The sequence below is a fragment of the Callithrix jacchus genome, chromosome 9 (assembly GCF_049354715.1).
Source record: "Callithrix jacchus isolate 240 chromosome 9, calJac240_pri, whole genome shotgun sequence".
Taxonomy (NCBI): domain Eukaryota; kingdom Metazoa; phylum Chordata; class Mammalia; order Primates; family Cebidae; genus Callithrix; species Callithrix jacchus.
In genome coordinates, this window is record NC_133510.1 from 12,804,540 (window position 1) to 12,822,475 (window position 17,936).

General features: G+C 43.8%; 1 protein-coding gene across 1 annotated transcript; it reads right to left on the reverse strand.

The window, feature by feature from the left end:
* Positions 1-253: 253 nt before the first annotated feature.
* TMEM52B (transmembrane protein 52B) lies at positions 254-11,841 on the reverse strand. Its single transcript, XM_009003339.4, has 5 exons — positions 11,548-11,841; positions 7,507-7,550; positions 4,428-4,466; positions 3,137-3,306; positions 254-477 (listed from the first exon to the last, which is right to left on the reverse strand). Exons 1-5 carry the CDS (start codon positions 11,599-11,601, stop codon positions 254-256), a joined length of 531 nt encoding a protein of 176 aa, XP_009001587.1. The 5' UTR covers positions 11,602-11,841.
* Between the last annotated feature and the right edge of the window lie 6,095 nt (positions 11,842-17,936).

Consider the following 17,936-nt stretch of genomic DNA (forward strand, 5'->3'; position numbering starts at 1 on the left):
CAGAGATTACTTGCAGATTTCAGCCATTGGATAAAAAATTGGAGTTCCCAGTTAGAGCATTCTGTATCAGAAATATAAAGGCCCGTGAATGAAGAGTCAGAACCCATCTTTCCCATAAAATGATGGTGTCAGATGCCATCCTAAAACTTCTGAGGTTTAGCAGAGAATATGTTCCATTTACCCACAGACTCCGGGCATACCTCTACCCCTATTTATAAAATCACAGCTCCTGTCATTTCCAAGAGGGTCCTATTCACATTGACTCCTTCTCTATTGGAGGCAGCTGCTTTTCTTCAGGGACTGGGGGTAGATCAGGTGCTTTCTGCCCACACCTGGCTACTGTGAAGCGATTCATGTGAAGAGCTTCTTCATACCCTGGGAGGGTGTCCGAAGAGGCAGGTAGTTGGCCCAGGGAGCTGTGGGAGTGAGCCACAGCCAGGATCCTCCGAGCTGCAGGGCCAAACACCGACTGCAGAGCTATGAAGAAAGAAGGAACAGAGCTAAGGAACTAAGGGAAATGAGACACCCTCAGATAGCAGAGACTTACTTCTTCTTCACACTCACTGTTTCTTCCTCTTTTTTTTTTTTTTTTTTTCTTTTTGAGATGGAGTCTCCCTCTGTCACCCAGGCTGCAGTGCAGTGGCATGATCTCAGCTAACTGTAACCTCAGCCTCCCGGGTTCAGGTGATTCTCCTGCCTCAGCCTCCTGGGTAGCTGGGATTACAAGCGCCCACCACTGCAGCCAGCTAATTTTTGTATTTTTAGTATAGACGGGGTTTCACCTTGTTGGCCAGGCTGGTCTCAAACTCCTGATCTGGTGATCCACCCACCTCTGCCTCCCAAAGTGCTGGGATTACAGGCATGAGCCACCATGCCTGACCTTATCCCTTCTTTTTTTTTTGTTTTTTTCTTTTTTTTTTTTTTTTTATAGAGATGGAGTCTCACTCTGTCACCCAGGCTGGAGTGCAGTGGCAGGATCTTGGCTCACTGTAGCCTCTGCCTCCCCAGTTCAAGCAATTCTTCTACCTCAACCTCCCTAGTAGCTGTAGCTACAGGTACCGGCCACCATGCCCAGCTAATCTCTTTTGTATTTTAATAGAGACAGGGTTTTTTTACCGTGTTGCCCAGGCTGGTCTCAGACTCCTGAGCTCAGGCAATCTGCCTGCCTCAGCCTCCCAGAGTGCTAGGATTACAGGCATGGGCCACTGTGCCTGGCCTGTCCCTCCATTTTTAACAAGTGTTCAAACTCGTTGTTACTCCCTGCCACAAACTTATGAATATCTTGGAAGCATGTTTACAACCCAGCTTCCTGCCCTGTTGGAAGGACCTGTTTTCTCTGGTATCCTCAAAAAATCTAAAGAACGATCCTGCATCTCAACCCTGCCCTTTCCCCTTTCAGACATAGATCCCCTTCCCCCAGCCCCGGACACTATAGACTCCTTAGGAATATTTATTTTTACCTTATCTATTTTCTTTTCTTTTTTATTTTCCTTTTTTTTTTTTGAGACAAAGTCTCAGTCTGTCGCTCAGGCTGGAGTGCAGTGGCACAGTCTCAGCTCACTGCGACCTCTACCTCCCAGGTTCAAGCTATTCTCTCCTGCTTCAGCCTCTCAAGTACCTAGGATTACAGGTGTGTGCCACCATGCCTGGCTAATTTTTGTGTTTTTAGTAGAGACGGGGTTTCACTATGTTGGCCAGACTGGTCGCGATCTCTTGACCTCAAATGACCCACCCACCTCGGCATCCCAAAGTCTGGGATTACAGGCGTGAGTCACTGCGCCGAGCCAGTTTTCGTAGTTTTAGTAGAGATGAGGTTTCACCATGTTGGCCAGGTTGGTCTTGAACTCCTGACTTCAAGTAAGCCACCCGCCTCAGCCTCCCAAAGTGCTGGGATTACACGCATGAGCCACCGTGCCCAGACATTCTCTTTTCAAAATAAACATCCATGTTTTGCCAGCTGATGTTCTGCTAGCTCCTCAATTTTAGGAAAGAACATAGTCCAGGGAGTGGCTCGTGCTTGCAGTCCCAGCACTTTGGGAGGCAGAGGCAGGTAGGTCATGAGGTCAGGAGTTTGAGACTAGCCTGGCCAACATGGTAAAATCTTGTATCTATGAAGAATACAAAAAAAAAAAAAAAAATTAGCTGGGCATGGTGGTGGCCGCTTGTAATTTCAGCAAATCAGGAGGCTGAGGCATGAGAATCACTTGAGCCTGGGAGGAAGAGGTTGCAGTGAGCTGAGATCCCACCACTGCACTCCAGCCTGGGCAACAGAGGGAGAATCTGTCTCAAAAAAAAAAAAAAAAGAAAAAGAAAGTAACCATTTTGACTGGGCATGGAGGCTCACGCCTATAATCCCAGCACTTTGGGAGGCCGAGGCAGGGTGGATCACAATGTCAAGAGTTCAAGACCAGCCTGGCCAAGACAGTGAAACCCCATCTCTATTAAAAATACAAAAAATAGCCAGGCATTGTGGTGGTCACCTGTAATCCCAGCTACTCGGGAGGCTGAGGCAGAGAATTGCTTGAACCTAGGAGGTGGAGGTTGCAATGAGCTGAGATTGTGCCACGGTAGTCCAGCCTGGGCAACAGAGTGAGACTTAATCTAAAAAAGAAAAAAAAAAAGAACATAATGGAAAGAACAGAACCTCAGGAGAAAAGCAAAAGTGTCTTATAATTATTGAGAAAATGTTAAGGCTAAAATTTAGTGTATCAAGACTTGAAGAATAAAGAACTCAAAGTATATGCCATTGATTTCTTTAAAAATATAAAATAGTATAGATAATAGCAAAAGTAGGTTTCCACAAAATTCAAGACATTTTGAAAAAGGGATCTGTTTGGAGTTCAAAATAGCTTTTAGCAAAGTAACTGCTTATAAACTGGCTAATTCTTCCTGTTCAATATTTCCAATAGTCTCCGATACTTCACTTCCTTCATTATCATCAGCCAGACAGATCCTTCAGAAGACAGCCTCAGTGAGAGCCCAGGTCACTGCACCATCAGGCTTCTGGACATTGGAACTATTGTGAGTCCTGGGATCTTTAATACCACTCCATAGGTGTTCTACGCCTTCGCACCCTTTTCATGATTCATTTAAATTGGGTCTTTCTCTCAGGTTTTTAAAATATCAGTGTACTCACATGTGATAGTGCTCTGGAGAGTGCTGTCATAATCGAAAGCAATGACGGTGACTTCATAGGGTGGTGGGCCCCCATCGTCCCCATTTTGCTGGCGGCTCAGACAGCAGCAGCGGAAGCACAGGGACGTCAGGCCACACAGGAGAAGCAGCGCGCCAATTACCACCAGCAACCTGCAACGGGGCCAGTGGGAGTTCTGGGATTTCGCTTTTTTCCTAGTTCTGCTGTAGCCAGACTTCAATGTCTGTGTTTTGATTCTTGGTTGACTATTTTATAGAATAATTATAAATAGTTTAATTTATAATATTAATTTCAAAGCTTTTGCTTTACATATATATGTATATATACCTCCTTATTTTGTCAGCTGGAGTAAGTCAATTCATTAGAACAAATAATAAGACATTTAAGGTAGTTTGGGGAAACTGCTTTTTTTTTTCTTTTTTGAGACAGAGTCTCTCTCTGTTGCCCAGGCTGGAATGCAGTGGCATGATTTCAGCCTACCAAGTAGTACTATAGGCACATGCCACCACACTTGACTAATGTGTGTGTGTGTGTGTGTGTGTGTATTTTTAATAGAGATGGGTTTCACTATGTTGCTCAGGCTGGTCTCAAACTCCTGCCCTCCAAGCAATCTGCCTGTCTCAGCCTCCCAAAGTGCTGGGAATACAGGTGTGAGCTACCACACCTGGTCAGGGTCTGCGTTTTGATTCACTAATCTCCTCTGCAGAGATATTTCTAGAAAGACTCCAAGGGAAGGACACAATAATGTTTTGATGTTTGTGGATGAGATGGTATAGAAAAAGGAAATCCTGGCTGGGCACAGTGGCTCACGCCTGTAATCCCAGCACTTTGGGAGACTGAGATGGAGAGATCACGAGGTCAGGAGTTTGAGACCAGTCTAACCAACATAGTGAAACCCCGTCTCTACTAAAAATACAAAAATTAGCTGGGCGTGGTGGTGCCTGCCTGTAATCCCAGCAACTCAGGAGGCTGAGGCAGGAGAATCACTTGAACCCAGGAGGCAGAGGTTGCAGTGAGCCGAGATTGCACTACTGCACTCCAAGCAAGACTCCATCTCAAAAAAGAAAGAAAGAAAGAAAGAAAGAAAGAAAGAAAGAAAGAAAGAAAGAAAGAAAGAAAAGACAAGACAAAGGAAATCCTGACATATTGTCACATAGGTAGTGATGAAATAATGAAATCTTACTCCATGAGAGGCTAAGTAAGTAGGCAGGCTGTCATTTTTAATGGCCTTAAGGAATGCAGTGTCTTTCTGGGTATTATAAGTGAAACTTACCATATGTACCAGAGATGTACCCAGTCTGTGGTTAGGCAACTATAAAGAAAGAATAAAGTTTTCCACATTAAAAATGTAGTCAATCTTTGTTATGACTCCAGACTCAGAAATATGGGTTACAATATGATGCGATACCTAGTTATAATAAAAGCACCGTGGGTTACGTTGTTAAAATTCAGTGTAGCTAGTTGAATGTTTTGCCAAATGATAAGCTTTAAATAGTACTTCATAATATAGATGGCACTGTGCAAGTCATTTTGTAAATTACTATAAAGCAAGCTAAAGTAGTGATCATTAGAAGTGTTCATAGAAAACGTATCTGTGCCTATTGTAAACACTTATGATAAAAATTACCAGGGAAGCACTTGGAATGCAAGTTTACAAAGAGTGACCTTGAAAATGGGTGTGAAAGCTAAGGCTCGTGTATATTTGAGGTCCATGAAATGTAAACATAAAGAAAATTTCAGTTATGAATATGAAAGCCATACAATCACATTTGTAATTTATCTTTTGCAAGCTGTTGCAACACTCCCACTGAGAATGTAGGAAAAAAGAAACTCAGCTTCTTCCTGCTATACTCTCCCAACCCTCTGACACCAGATGTGGCTGGGTGGGGATTTCCCCACACACCACAAGCAAGCAATCTTTCAGAAACCAACGACAGCTGAGTGTCCTCTAATCCAATTCAGTTCCAACATTACCTGCCTGGAGATAGTATCAGATCCCACAGGATGAGGGCTCAGTCCCTAAGATTGCTCCCCAGAATTCTGATGCCAATCACGAGTTTTTTTGCCTGTGCTTCTGACCTACTGGCTATAAATTGGGGGTTCCATGACTCCCCTCTTGTGGTTGCATTAATTTGTTAGAGCCACTCACAGAACTCAGGGAAACACTTACTTACATCGACAGTTTATTACAAAGAATATCATCAAGGATGCAGATGAAGAGATGAGTAGGGCAAAGCATGTGGGAAGGGGCACAGAGCTTCCATGCCTGCCAAGTGCACCACCCTCCAGAAACCTCTGCCTGTTCAGCTGTACAGAAGCTCTCCAAATCCATCCTTCGGGATTTTTATGAAAGCCTCATTATGTAGGCAGGGTTGATTAAATCATTGGCCATTGATGGTCAACTTAAACTTCAGCCCCTCTACTTTCCCTGGATGTTGAGGGGTGGGGCTTTAAGGATTCTGCCTTTGTCTTTTCAATGACCAGTCCCATCCTGAATCTGCCTCGGAGCTGCCAGCCACCAGTCAACTAATTGGCTTGCAAAATGATACTTCTTACTGTGGGGACTCCAAGGATTTTAGAAGTTGTATGCTAGGAGACAGGGACAAAACCAAATATATTTCACAATATCACACCCACCATAAAGGGTACCCTAATTTTCCACAGCCAGGATCAAAAGTAATAAGCATATCCACTGAGGCTAAACAGGAAGAGGGAAGAAATAGAAACCAACTTTACCATGATGAAAGCTAAATTAATACTTAGAGTTCACTATGGCAATTGTAAATTTTCTCTGTGAGAATTAAAAGAAAATGGGATTGTATGGAAGAAGGAGGATAAGATAAGGTCAGCAGTTGAAGGATGATGGGAGGCAAAGTACTTGTGTATCCTTGAAGAACAGTGAATGTTGTCATTTAATAATTCTTTACTACTGAAATCTAGTGAATCTATTTCTATTCTCTGGTCACACATTCATAGAAAATATAGTTTGTTTGTTTTTTCACTGAACAATGGCTCCTCTTGGCTTTCTCACATTTCTTACTTGTTGAAAACTCCTCTAGTTCTAACTGAATTCTAGTTTATAGGAAAGGATTCTTTCTATGGTGGAAGATGTGTAAAACCTCAGACAGCAGGTATCAAGTAGTCAACATTCAATGTGCACGTGACAAATCAAGGCCATCACCATTTCCCTGGGTTTAACAGACCTGGCTATTGAGAAACCCTTCCCATGGCTAAATATGTATTTTTCTTTATTCGGAACATGTTTTTATTCAAAGTGCCCCTACTTTTTAAAATGTTTATTTTATAGTTTATTTATTTATTTATTTAAAGATAGGGTTTCACCATGTTGGTCAGGCTGGTTTTGAACTACCGACCTCAGGTGATCCACCCGCCTTGGCCTCCAAAGTGCTTGGATTGCAGGCGTGAGCCACCACACCCAGCCAGTTTCTTTATTTTTTATTTTATTTTATCTTTGATACGGAGTCCCGCCTGCTCTGTCGCCCAGGCTGGAGTGTAGTGGTGTGATCTCAGCTCACTGCAACCTCCGCCTCATGGGTTCAAGAGATTTTCCTGCCTCAGCCTCCTGAGTAGCTGGGATTACAGGTGCCTACCACCACGCCCAGCTAATTTTTGTATTTTTAGTAGAGACCAGGTTTCACCACGTTGGTCAGGGTGGTCTCGGTCTCTTGACCTCGTGATCTGCCCACCTTGGCCTCCCAAAGTGCTGGGATTACAGGCATGAGCCACCGTCCCCAGTTCCTTTAAGTGGAATGACTCCTTTGCCATGTTGGTCAGGCTGGTTTTGAACTACCATGAAGATATTGTTATCTTCATGTCCTCTGTGTCTACGTAAGACCTAAATGTGACAGGCTTTGATTAGTCTATAACCACATCAGAGTGGTAGCTAAATGAAGTCTGCGATAAATGCTAACATGCCATAAAAACTGGAAAATACTCTCCCAACTTCAAGTAGTAATGTTACTTTGGAAATCCTCCAAATATATATGCCAGTGACTAGATTACTAGACCCAGCCTGTCCTGGTGAGTCACCGAGAAACAGGGCTAAGGAAGTCTTTTCCAAGTCCTATGACTATATAAATTGAGATTAATCGTGTTGTTTTGATGGGAAGATTGGCTTTGGAGAAAACAGTGCTGTCAGCAGTGTTATTTTGAGTGCTTAGGATGACACAAACACTTGTCTTTGTTTTGTGATCTATGAGATCCATTACTTAAGTAAAAAAATAAAATAAAAGGAAGTTATAGATGTCTAGTGACCTCTTGACCCTCTTTTGGGTGTAGTGATGTTTTTGTCTGTCGCGCCATCCTCCCAGCTTAAACTCTCAGATACTTACTGTTCAGGATTGCCACAGATTTCCTCGCATCTCGTCCCAGAAAGCTGTAGAAAGAGAAATTGTCATATACAGGGGAATTGTGTCTTCTGCTGTGTTCAGCTGCCGACCAACAGTGTCTCATGGTTGTGCCGTGTTGGATGAATAAGAAGTTCGCAGTCGTGGGGCAGTCTATTTAGGACGGCTATTTTCATCTCCCCCATACTTGCTGGCCTCTGTGCTTGAGGGACGGGAAGCTTGAAGAACAAATACCTCATCTGTTGTTTTGGCAGTGGGTGACCATCACCACCTTTGTATATGACAGGCAGCCATTTACATTAATGTGTTTGTAGTAGAAAATATCTGTCCCTTGGGATATTGCTATTGTCCTCCTAATTCCTGCCCAGTTGAATTCTATACCACTGCTCTTTTTTATCCTCTTACTCTAACAATGACTATACAAAAGAAGAAGGGGAAAGCGAGGGGGCAAGTGGGGCAGAGGGTCTTATTTATTGAATAGCTACTAGATACCAGTCAGACTGCTAAGAACTATTTTTTTTTTTTTTTTAAGTATTGCTCTGTCCCCCAGGCTGGAGTGCAGTGGCATGATGTCGGCTCACTGCAACCTTTGCCTCCCGGGTTCAAACAATTCTATTGCCTCAACCTACCAAGTAGCTGGGACTACAGGTGCATGCCACCACACCCGGCAAATTTTTGTATTTTTAGTAGAGATGGGGTTTCACCATGTTGGCCAGGCTAATCTCGAACACCTGACCTCAAGTGATCCACCTGCCTCAGCCTCCCAAAGTGCTGCTGGGATTACAGGTGTGAGCCACCACGCCTGGGTATGAACTCTTAATATTTTATAACATTTAGTCACAATAACCCTCTTGGTGGCTGTATTTAACCTTATCTTGAAAGGTTAAGGGACTAAGGCACAGGGTTTTAAGTAATGTGATCAAATGTACACACCTATTGATGTAGACAGAACTCAAATCAAACTCTGTCATCGACATGTATCAAATGAATTAATGGCACTGGGGACAAAGTTGCTCCAACGATTCCTTGACATGGCTATCAAGTCCCTTCTACTACTCCCCAAAAAAAAGTTCACTCCTTTTTCTGCCTGATGTTTTAGGTGACTTCCTCTTTCAAAAACCCATTTAAGGCAGGGTGCAGTGGTACACGCCTGTAGTCCATCACTTTGGGAGGCTGCGGCAGGTGGATCACTTAAAGTCAGGAGTTCGAGACTAGCCTGACCAACATGGTGAAACCCTGTCTCTACTAAAAAAAAATACAAAATTAGCCAGGTGTGGTGGCATGTGCCTGTAATCCCAGCTACCTGGGAGGCTGAGGCAGTAGAATCGCTTGAACCTGGGGGGCAGAGGTTGCAGTGAGCCAAGATCACGCCATTGTACTCCAGCCTGGGCAAAAAGAGCAAAACTCCTTTTTGAAAACAGCAACAACAAACCATTGAAGTAAACTCAATTCTACAAGCTGCTTCTGTCTTCTAATAACTTGAGTGATCTGACATTTCAGGAAAGCAACCACAAAGACCCTTAGAAAAGAAACAGATTTGTAACTATTGGGAGTTTGTGGTGGGCAGTGAAGGGGTAAAGAGACACACATACTCAAGACGTATCAGGTTGAGAAGGATCTGCAGAAGGATTAACAGCCAGCCTCTGCAGATAACATTTGGGAAGCCCGGTGCGGTAATCCTAGGATCACGCCTGTAATCCTAGCACTTTGGGAGGCCGAGGCGGGTGGATCACCTGAGGTCAGGAGTTCAAGACCAGCCTAGCCAACATGGTGAAACCCCATCTAAAAAAAAAAAAAAAAAAAAAATTGAGGAAAGCCCTGTTTGTGTTTTTATTTAAAAGAGATGACCACTAAGGATGACAAAGTGTGTTTCCTTCACCCAGCCCTGGGACTTTCTTTCACTCTCTTCACTAAAGGCAAGAGAAGCTTCAAGTGCTCAGCAGAGAAAATGCCACTTTTCAAGTTTGTTACAAAGAGAAAAGAAAGGAACAATGAAGGGAAGAGAAGGCAAAGGAAGTGAAGAGGAAACAAAAAGAAAACAAGAAAAAAATGGATTTTCAGATACCAGTTTAACAGTAACAGGTCTGTTAGCAAGAAAAACATACAGCCCACCCTGGACAGGGGCCGCACAGGAACCTGATACTATCCAGTTTTCATACAGCCCACCCTGGACAGGGGCCGCACAGGAACCTGATACTATCCAGTTTTCATACAGCCCACCCTGGACAGGGGCCGCACAGGAACCTGATACTATCCAGTTTTCATACGGCCCACCCTGGACAGGGGCCGCACAGGAACCTGATACTATCCAGTTTTCATACGGCCCACCCTGGACAGGGGCCGCACAGGAACCTGATACTATCCAGTTTTCATACGGCCCACCCTGGACAGGGGCCGCACAGGAACCTGACACTATCCAGTTTTCATACGGCCCACCCTGGACAGGGGCAGCACAGGAACCTGATACTATCCAGTTTTCATACAGCCCACCCTGGACAGGGGCCGCACAGGAACCTGATACTATCCAGTTTTCATACAGCACACTCTGGACAAGGGCCGCACAGGAACCTGATACTATCCAGTTTTCATACGGCCCACCCTGGACAGGGGCCGCACAGGAACCTGATACTATCCAGTTTTCATACGGCCCACCCTGGACAGGGGCCGCACAGGAACCTGATACTATCCAGTTTTCATACGGCCCACCCTGGACAGGGGCAGCACAGGAACCTGATACTATCCAGTTTTCATACGGCCCACCCTGGACAGGGGCCGCACAGGAACCTGATACTATCCAGTTTTCATACGGCCCACCCTGGACAGGGGCCGCACAGGAACCTGATACTATCCAGTTTTCATACGGCCCACTCTGGACAGGGGCAGCACAGGAACCTGATACTATCCAGTTTTCATACGGCCCACCCTGGACAGGGGCCGCACAGGAACCTGATACTATCCAGTTTTCATACGGCCCACCCTGGACAGGGGCAGCACAGGAACCTGATACTATCCAGTTTTCATACGGCCCACCCTGGACAGGGGCAGCACAGGAACCTGATACTATCCAGTTTTCATACGGCCCACCCTGGACAGGGGCCGCACAGGAACCTGATACTATCCAGTTTTCATACGGCCCACCCTGGACAGGGGCCGCACAGGAACCTGATACTATCCAGTTTTCATACGGCCCACTCTGGACAGGGGCTGCACAGGAACCTGATACTATCCAGTTTTCATACAGCACACTCTGGACAAGGGCCACACAGGAACCTGATACTATCCAGTTTTCATACGGCACACCCTGGACAGGGGCCGCACAGGAACCTGATACTATCCAGTTTTCATACGGCCCACTCTGGACAGGGGCCGCACAGGAACCTGATACTATCCAGTTTTCATACGGCCCACTCTGGACAGGGGCCGTACAGGAACCTGATACTATCCAGTTTTCTTGATTTGTTCTCCTTCTTGCTAGACGTCATAGCTCTATTAACTTCACTGTGACAATTCTTTAGAATTCCTCAGTCCAGTGACCCTTTTCTCCACTAACGGGTTACTCAGAGACTTCTGATTCATTGTGGGGCTCAAAATATTTTCTCCCTCTCTTATTTCTAGACTAGAGGCACCTAAACTGCTAGAATGGGATTAGATCTGATGTGGGAAATGTTGTTTAGGGGAATTACATACCTAGTTTTCATAACTTTTGGGGATTTTGAGGGATGAGTGATAAGATGCTAAAAGAGAGAAATCTGCTTCAGTGGCACTTCTAAAGTGCCACAGCTATCCTGCTTGTTTCCATGCTCACTCTAATTTCTGTCCCCCTGTTCCTGGTCATTGCCATCAGTCACACAAGCATCTATACAATCTCAGAATACTAACAAAACTTTGTAGTTATTCGTTTCCCTACTACCTCTGGGTTCCGTATATGTCTCCCCACCCCGCAGTCCATTTCCTTTCAGATTCTTCTGAGAATTGATTAATCTGTGGAAAAGTACTATCATTCTGCCTTTTCATCACTGAACTCACCAAGATGAAATGCACCAGGGCAGAGGCTGCCACGACACGAACGCGGACTCCCATCGGGCTGAATTCCGGCTTCTTCAGAATCTTGCACTGGGCATCCGTTGCCTCCTTTCCATGCTCTGTGTCATATTTGACTTCCTGACTTATAATTCTTAAGGAGAGAAACTTTTCTCAGCAATTTATCAGCTTTTCTCTCTCTGTTTCTCTCTCCGTCTTCTCTTACTCTCTCTGGCTGTTATTTTCTATGGCCTTTGCCTCCTCTTTTGTTTTCCTGGTTTTCTTCTCTATTCTTATTACTATTTCTATGGCCCCCACATTTGCTACCTTTTGCCTTCTTTTCCTTTATGCTATTAATTCTTTCTACATCTCTAAGTTTCTTTCTCCCACTGCTCCCAAAAGGAAGACATTCAAAGAGGACTTATGTGTCCTCTGAATGAGGTATTTTTCTCGGCAGTGATGAAAATCGTGGCTTTGAGGATGGTCAAAGGCAGAATGCTGGTGACCAAATATGTTCTTTTCTTCATCAGAAAACTGGTAATATTCTTAATCCTTCACCAGAGCACTCCAGGGGGACTGTGGCAGGGTGAAAGTCACCCTGCCAATCTCCTTTCTTCTCTCCCCATGTGATTAACAACCCCTTCTTGCTCTTTGAAACCCTCCCCTTCACTACGTTGATAATCAACTCTCCTGGTTCTGGGTCATTTATCCTTAATCATTGGGGTAAGGCTGAGAGGTTGCCAAATGAACAGGAAAGCCATCTCATCTCCTGAGAAAACAGATCTGAGGATGAGAAATCGAATTGGAAGATTAGAATTTTCATGTGTTGTCAGTGACATTTTCCTCCACCCTGACCTCACTTCCCATTGAAATCGATAAGTGAGAAAGACATTATTTTAAAACCAAATTTTTTAAAAACAAATATATAGGCTTCTTTGTTTCTTTCTTGTCTTACTCCTTTCTCTCTCTTTCTCTCTCTCTCTCTTTGGTAAAGTAGTGATGTGATTGAGAAATGTCTTGCCCCTCAAACAAAACCTAAGTTCAGAGTAAAAGCAGGCACCCATGCAAGAGCATAGAATACTCATAATAAACAAATCTATAGAAACAAATGGGCTGGATGCCGTGGCTCACGCCTGTAAGCCCAGCACTTTGGGAGGCCGAGGCTGACTGATAACTTCAGGCCAGGAGTGTGAGACAAGCCTGGACAACAAACATGGTGAAACCCTGTCTCTACTAAAAATGCAGAAAGTAGCTGGGTGTCCTAGCAGGCGCCTGTAATCCCAGCTACTCAGGAGGCTGAGGCAGCAGGATCACTTGAACCTGGAAGGCAAAGGTTGCAGTGAGCCGAGATAGCGCCACTGCACTCCAGCCTGGGCGACAGAGTGAGAATCTACCTAAAACAAAGCAAAACAAATGGATACTGTAAGAATGATTTGTACTTATATAGGCGATCTTTTACTTAATACCAAATATTTCATAAGAAAATTCTTATCATTATTATTTTTTGAGATGGAATCTTTGTCTGTCGCCCAGGCTGGCGTGTAGTGCTGCAATCATGGCTCACTGCGGCCTCTCCCTCCTGGGTTCAAGCAATGCTCCTGCCTCAGCATCCTGAGCAGCTGGGATTACAGGTGCCCACCATGACACTCAGCTAATTTTTGTATTTTTAGTAAAGACAAGGTTTCACCATGTAGGCCAGGCTGGGATAAGAAAATTAGATGTTAGTTTAGAGTGATATGACTATCTCATAAGAATGGAATAAAACCTCATTTCAGAACCTTTCCAGCTCAGTAAATCTAATTATTCTGAGTGATTCTGTGAGACTCCTGGGTAGGCTGATCATACTTTAAGGGTCCTCACACAGCTTGGTGATATGAGAATGGAGGATATAAACTGGTTTTGTTCTCAGCTAAGGAAAACAAATACCAAGAGACTGGCCTGGTACAATACTGGTAGTTTAAAATCTGTCAGTTTCAAAACTAAATGAGCACTGACAGTCATTTTTTTGTTTTTTAATTAGGCAATTGGGGTTAGGATGAAGAGTGATTTCCAGGATTCAATAGAAGACATGGCAAAGTGGAAGGTATTTTATAGGATAAGGAGAGCAGAGCTTTAGTTGACCTTCCACTAAAATATTACGTAATTTCTCAAGTCCTTAACATTCCCATTCATAAAACAGGAGTCGAATACCCACCTTACCTGCTTTGGATGTTATTTGCTACAGAAAATGCAAAAAGAGAAAGGAAGGCATTGTGAATACGTTATTTCTGTCATGAGTTCTCCGTACATAGGAAACCCATCATGAACCTTTCCCTTCTCTTTTTCTTGTCAGAAAGACAGTAGAGCACCAAGGCTTAAAGCCTAGCCAGGTTACCTGGGTTTAAATACTTAATTTTGTCATTTATGAGCTGTGAGATCTTGAGGCAGGTTATTAGATCTCTGTTGGCTCAATTTTATTTTATATAAAATAGGAATAATAGGCCAGGCATGGTGGCTCACGCCTGTAATCCAAGCACTTTGGAAGCCAAGGAGGGTGGATCGCCTGAGGTCGGGAGTTCAAGACCAGCCTGACCAACACGATGAAATCTCGTCTTAAAAAAATAAAATAAATAAAAATAAATGGGGGTAATAATAGTAATAGTTACTTGATAGGTTTATACAGATTAAATGAGTTAATATGTGTAAAATAAATATTGCAATCCTAACTAACATTTTTTGTGTTCACTAAGATTATTTTCATTTTCAGTGAATTTTGCCAGCAACCTTTACTTTCACTATTCTAGATAATTACTGTCCTTTATGCTTCTCTTGTACATATATATATATATATATATATATATATTTTTTTTTTTTTTTTTAGACAGAGTCTTGCTCTGTCACCAGGCTGGAATACAGTGGCATGACCTCAACTCACTGCAACCTCTGCATCCTGGGTTCAAGAGATTGTCCTGCCTCAGCCTCCCAAGTAGCTGGACTACAGGCATGAGCCACCACCTCCAGCTAATTTTTGTGTTTTTAGTAGAGACAGAGTTTCACTATGTTGGCCAGGATGGTCTCAATCTCTTGACCTTTTGATCCACTCACAGCCTCCCAAAGTGCTGGGATTGCAGGGGTGAGCCATTGTACCCGGCCCTCTTGTATGTTTTTATACCAGACCACATTTTAGGTTTTTTGATATTCTAATTCTTGAATATTTTCCCTTGCTTGCCTGGCCACTTCTTTCCCCAGCCATGCCAGCCTTCACCTGCCTAAACAGGTTTGCTAGTTAACATGACTCCCCGCTGCCACTGCACTTTCTAACATGTGATTGCCATTATCTTTTTGCCTTCCAGCTTCCTAACAGGTTTGAACAAAATAGGTCCTGTTAATGATCTCCTTGTGACTTTCCTTTCCTAGATTTACTATTACCCTTTTTTTTTTCCTCATCAGATTAGTCCCTGGGAAAATTAAAGTTGGTTTTTATCCTAATGAATGAGATTATGCCTTGGGGCAGCTTTAACTCTGTCCCTAACCAAGACTCTATATAAGGAATCGTGAAAGAAGAAAGATAATTCAGGCAAGAAGACTGAACAAAGTACACATTGGACAGGTTCAGAAGGGCAGGTGGCTGGGTAGAGGGAAATGGTCTCATTACAATCCTACACAATCTTGCGCAGTTCCTTTAAACTCGTGAATCATTAGCTTATGCCCAGGTAGTTAGGAACTTGGAGTGGAACCAGTAGACGGTGCATGTACATAGACCTTTACACCTATGCTGCAGGGTATTGTTATACAACTGCTGTAACAAGTGTAGCCAAAAAATTGCTTACTTCTGGTCCCATTGATCATTCTCCTTTTGACCTTGCCTATGATCATTCTCCTTTTGACCTTGCCTAAGTCAGGTGGCCACTAGGGATTTCTTTTCTCTCTGTGCCTCATTAAAATGGAGACCAGGACTATTCTTACTCTGAGCCATCAACCTCAAACTGTAAGTCAGTGAGTAGGTCCACAGCCCTGACTTAAAAAATAAATAATATCGCAGAAGAAGTTTCATCTTTGCAACCCTTGGGAGATCCCCTGGGAAGCGTTTCCATCTGATGAGCCAAGATCACAGCATAGGGATCAAGTGACAGCCTCAAAGGCATTGAAGTCTGTAGAAAGATTAGAGTTAAAACAAGTTAAACAAGACAGAAGGATTCAGTTTATCCTAGGATGCTTTAGGTTCATATGCTGTGTAATACATCACCACACATCATATAAGCAGCAATGTAAAACAACATACTTTTATTATCTCAATGTATCTGTGGGTCAGAAGCATGGACACATCTTAGTTGGGTCCTCTGCTTGTGTCTCACAAGGCTGCAGTCAAGGTGTCTGCTGGGCTGCTCATCTGAAGGCTTACCTGGGAAGATTCATTTGTAAGCTCCCTCAGGCCGAATTTATTTCTTTTTGGCTGCAGGATTCATTTAAACTTGCTTTTAAAAATCTAGACAGGGAGGGCCAGGTGCGGTGGCTCATGCCTGTAGTCCCAGCACTTTGGGAGGCTGAGGTGGGCAGATCATGAGGTCGAGAGATCTAGATCATCCTGGCCAACATGGTGAAACCCTGTCTCTATTAAAAACACAAAAATTAGCTGGGCTTGGTGGCATGTGCCTGTAGTCCCAGCTACTAGGGAAGCCGAGGCAAGTGAATTGCTTGAACCCAGGAGGCAGAGGTTGCAGTGAGCTGAGATTGCGCCACTGCACTCCAGCCTGGTGACAGAGCGAGACTCTATTTAAAAACAAAAAATCTAGACAGGGAGATACAGATGGAGATAGGATAGGAAGACAGACTTTAGCATACCAGTCACTGTACCTTACGTAAGCACATGTGCATGATCACATGCATTCCAGCGTCTCTGCTACACTCCAAGTCATAGGTCTCACTTACACTTGAGGGGAAGGATTATACAAGATCAGGGACACCAGGAGGCAGGGATAATGGGAGCCTCCTAAAATTGTTTAAATCTGTCCAGTTATCTGCCACACAAGGATTGTAGAAACTATCCCACTGATGTTTAAAAAAAGGAGAAACACAAACATCCATCGATGGATAAATAAAGTGTAAAATGCAGTTTATACATACAATGGAATATTAGGCAGACTTAAAAAGGAACAAAATTCTGACACACGCTACAACATTGATAATCCTTGAAGACGTAATGTTAAATAAAATAAGTTAGACCCAAAAGATCGAATATTGCATGATTCCACCAGTATGAGGTACCTAAAGCAAACCAATTTATAGAGACAAAAAAATAGAGCAGTGGTTTCCAAGAGAGGAGAAAGAAATTGGAATTTGTGTTAGTCGGACCTCTGCAGAGAAACAGAATCAATAGGAGGTATACAAACATAGAAATAGATTTATTATAAGGAATTGGCTTGTATGATTACAGAGCCTGGTAAGCTAAAATCTGCAGTGTTTGCTGCCAGGCTCGGCTAGCAAGTGGAGAACTGGGAGAGCTGATGGCTTAGTTCCAGTCCACAGACTGCAAGAGAATTCTTTCCTACTTGGGGGAAGGTTAGGTATTTTTTGTTCTTTAGGCCCTCAACTTTTTTTTTTTTTTTGCCAATCAGTTTGAGCTTATGAGGTTGCTCAGGTTACCCTTGAACTGATGATCTGGCCTTCGCAAGCGCCATGACCTCCGGCGGGAGCCACTTTGGACCCCCGGCCCTCAACTTTTGAATGCGACCCACCCACATTATGCAGTAAAATCTGCTTTCCTCTGCTGATTAATATGTTAATCTCATTTAAAAGCATCCTGTCTGGGAACCCCATGGCCCAGTCAAGAAGACATATAAAATTCACCATCACGGGAGTTATTGTTTGGTGGGTACAGAGTTTCAGACAGGGAAGATGGGAAGTTCTGGAGATGGATGGTGGTGATGGCTGCACGACATTGTACATGTCCTTAATGCCACTGAATGGTACACCTAAAAATGGTTAAAATGGTAAACACTTTATGTTATATAATATTCATGGCATCTAAAATAACTGAGTCACTGTAGAAATGATAAAGTGCACTTTTCAGTGTGCTATCCTTTCAGTATTTCTTAATTCTTTCTTTTGAAATGGAATCTCACTCTGTTGCCCAGGCTAGAGTACAGTGGCACAATCTCGGCTCACTCCAACCTCTGCCTCCCAGGTTCAGGCGATTCTCCTGCCTCAACCTCCCAAGTAGCTGGGATTACAGGCCCACCACCAGGCCCCGCTAACTTTTATATTTTTAGTGTTTCACCATGTTGGCCAGGCTGGTCTCAAACTCCCAACCTCAAGTGATCCACCTGCCACAGCCTCCCATAGTGCTGGGATTACAGGCATGAGCCACCACCCCCAGCCAACTTTTCCAATTTGGTCTCAGATACTCTGCACATAGT